Genomic DNA, 3,617 nt, shown 5'->3' with positions numbered 1-3,617 from the left:
GTGGCCTGCCACAATCGGCCACACCATGTGCCCACTGGTCGCACGGCTGAAACGAGGTGGCGCTGACCAGGCAGAGTCCACGCCACCTCGGAGAGGAGGCCTCCAACGGCGACGCCGCCGACCACCAGAAGACATATCCTTTCCTCTGCTGCCCTCAAACGACCGGGAGGCGCGATATCCCCGCCGCCCCCTTCACCGGCGTCATGCGGACTTGTCCGGCGGCCGCCTCGGGAAGCGACGAGGGGGGAGATGAGGGGAGGAGGGGGGAGGGGGGCTGGCGGTGTTGCGGTAGGATTTCGCCTCCCGGTCGCCTGGAGGAGGCGACGTGAGGAGCGGCCCGAAGCGTTTGCCCCAGAAATGAACCTATCTTCTACCGGACTAGATCATATCACAGTTAGGCAACAGTAAACTAAGCTATAGTTGGCATTACAATAGCACAGTCTCCATGTGTCATCGGAGAGCTAGAGTCCGTTGTAAAATGGTAACACGGATAGATAACAGGGGAACAGCCAAGCCGAAGTCGGTTGCCACACACGGACAGACAGCCAGCCATACTCGTATTCTCTATTCCGTGAACCTGCCCCTTTTCATACGAACTGTAGTGTTACTCTACTGGCCCACTAGGCCATTAGCCACCGTCGTTGACTCCTAGTACTGCCCCCAAAAGTCCAAAACCATGGAAGCCTTTCTTTCCATAAAAGGCCGGGGTCACACTCACACTCACCAGAGTGACTGAAGCTGCATCCAGTGGCGTATCACTCGAGCGCAGAGGTGTCCTGCTACTAGAACCTCCCGATTCTCCGAGACAGAAACCGATGCGACGCCTTTAGCCCGGGTTCAACGGCCACATGCTGCTGATGCAGCGATGCTGATGCCAATGTCTGCGATGCGACGCCACACATCGGCCCGAAAATATCGCTGGCCTCCCCGGCTGCTGGTGCAAGTGAGGCGAACTGTCAAATGCATTCCCCCCGCCGTCGATCGGCGCCTATAAGTAAGCGGCCATGCATTCTGCCGCAGAACACAGCACGAGACACACCCAGCAGAAGCGAGCTCACTTGTTTAGGTGCGTGTCGCGATGGCCGGCTGCGGAGGGAAGAACGGCGCCGGCAACCTCTACGCCGCTCTCGGCGTCGCCAGCGACTGCTCCGACGCCGAGCTGCGCGCCGCCTACAGGAAGCTCGCCATGGTCCGTGTTCTCCTCCTCTGCTTTTGTCGATTGCTTTGTTTCTTGGCTCTCCGTCTGCTCCGGCTCACTGGTTTTCGTTGGCAGAAATGGCACCCGGACAAGTGCGCCGCCACGGCCACGGGTAGCTCCAGCGGCGTGGAGGCCGCCAAGGCCAGGTTCCAGAAGATCCAGGGAGCCTACGCAGGTACACTCTTCGTCTTCCTCTGATTCTCTATTTGAACAATGGAATTCATACGGTAGAATTAACGCTCTGCTGCGTCTAAGGCTTGAGGCATACGTGTTCTGGGTGTAATTTTTAGCTACGCATAGACAGTGACGTTATTTTGAACTCACACGCAGTTCTCTCGGACCCCAACAAGCGGATCCTCTATGACGTTGGAGCCTACGACAGCGACGGCGATGATGACGTAAGTCTCTGTCTGTCTTCCCTTCGTCAAAATTTACGGCCTCTTCGCTGATAGCCATCTTGCCATGCAAATCTGCGTGCAGGGTGCGGGAGAAATACTCGGAGACATCCTCGAGGCGATGAACAAGACAGCCCCACAAGTAAGTGAGAGCTAACTGTTCGTTTTCACCTACGGTTTCGTTTATCACTTTTTGCTGAACCGATGATGCGAGTTCGTGCTGAGTACACACTGTTCTGCGATGCAGGAGAGCGGCGAGGGCGAGAGCTTGGAGGATCTGCAGAGGCAGTTCGAGGAGCTTTTCCTCAGACCGTCGTCGTCCTCCTCCTCCTTCCGCTCCGGGGTACCTATAACAATGTCCTTCCCAGCCTGCCTTGATCAGCCAAAAGTTCTTATATTTACCAACTACTACTATGTCAGTCTGCGTTTTAATTTGTTCATAACTAATGTCAGCTTATATTTTGCAGCAAGATGACCTTGCCAAGTCGTCGTCCAAGATAAGGGGAGCAAGGAAGTAGAAAAGGCGCCAAAAACATAAAATGCAAGACGCCGCTAATTCATCAATGATCAATCAGAACTGTCGTGCCTACACTCGCATGTGCACGACCGATGGGACGAGCCCAGATATTATTATTATTATTATTACTTCAGTTAACTTGCCGACGACTTTACAACTGTTTCTGATATAAGCCATGACGTGCTAATAATCCACGGGAGAACCTATGAAACAAAGCTGTCAACAAGCTCCGGAAGCAATCACTCAAAGTTGAATGTTTCAGCTAGCAAAGCCTAGTCATTAAAAACTAAACGTCATCCGCTCATGGAACATCCCATGCTGCGATTTGTACTTTGCTTCTCATTTTTTCCGATAAAAAATGTATTAATATCGGGAAGATACTAATTACATCTAACATCTGCAACAACGTCATATCCTAATGGTAGTACGGATGCACATAACCAAAAATGAGAGCTAAAAAGAAAAATTTTCTGTTGTAGTGTTTCAGTCCTTACAGCAGCAACACAAACACCACAATGATAACACCTCAATTTCTTCAAAAAGATGCCTCCAAAAAGGAAACAGTGCAAGTTATGGTCGCCCGACCAAATATCTTTACGTTCACCCTGAAGAAAGACATCGCTCTCAAAATAATGCATTCAACAAGATCATTATCATACACAACCAGTTAAGGCTAGACCTTCGATTTTCACCTGAAGTTCAACTTCTCTTGTGCTAGCACCCTCACTTGCATGTTGCTCCTATGAAGTCTGAAACACCATGGAAGTTTAACCACCAGCACTAGTCCTCAAAACTCAGCTTCCATGCCAATTCTCCGTCTCTGACTTCACCATAGAACTCTTCACGCCGCTCCGTCTTGAAACCAGGCGGTAGAAAAAACATGGGAACACACGATCGAATCCCATCCGATACAACAATCTCCAGGCATGAGCCACCCAAGGGAGTTCGCTGGCGGGGCCTTCGAGAACTTGACATCTTCGGCCAGATCAAGGAGGACAAGCATCCGGTAAATCTCCATCTTGAAGCCATAGGAACCCTAGGACCGCCACCTTTAGTCATCGATGCGGATAAACAGACCCCCACGCCGCCATCCCTCGTCCAGTGACGATGAAGGAGGTTTGGAACCTCCACCGCAGTAGGAGACAACAGGCGCACCAGGGACATATGAGCAACACGGTGACCACCATTGCCGCACAGCCAGCCATCACCCTCCAGGGACGACGAGATACATGCAGTAGTCGTAACCCGCGTGACTCAGATTGGGCATGCGCGGCCCATATCGAGCCAGCGTGCTGCCTAGATGATGAATGCCTGGCCGCTCACCATTGATCGCCACGGTGCCATGCATCCGCGGTCCAAGCCGTTGCATCCCGTCGCCAACCCGTAGCCCGCGTCCGACGCCGTGAGCGCCACCACCTCGCATCTCCCATAGCTTCACCTACGCGTGAAGAGGATCCACCCGATGCGTCTCCTATCCCTCCACCCACCCATACCGGCGGTGGCAGTG

At 52.8% G+C, this 3,617-nt stretch overlaps 1 protein-coding gene across 1 annotated transcript; it reads left to right on the top strand.

Moving 5' to 3' along the window:
- The first annotated feature begins 1,009 nt into the window (after positions 1 to 1,009).
- LOC127318407 (uncharacterized) lies at positions 1,010 to 2,486 on the top strand. The gene is made up of 6 exons (XM_051348890.2): positions 1,010 to 1,189; positions 1,274 to 1,373; positions 1,529 to 1,596; positions 1,679 to 1,735; positions 1,841 to 1,936; positions 2,061 to 2,486. Exons 1-6 carry the CDS (start codon positions 1,079 to 1,081, stop codon positions 2,109 to 2,111), a joined length of 483 nt encoding a protein of 160 aa, XP_051204850.1. The 5' UTR covers positions 1,010 to 1,078; the 3' UTR covers positions 2,112 to 2,486.
- The last annotated feature ends 1,131 nt before the right edge of the window (positions 2,487 to 3,617 follow it).

Source organism: Lolium perenne, chromosome 7 (genome assembly GCF_019359855.2).
Source record: "Lolium perenne isolate Kyuss_39 chromosome 7, Kyuss_2.0, whole genome shotgun sequence".
NCBI lineage: Eukaryota > Viridiplantae > Streptophyta > Magnoliopsida > Poales > Poaceae > Lolium > Lolium perenne.
Note: the sequence above shows the minus strand (reverse complement) of the source record. Positions and strands in the feature narration are given on the sequence as shown.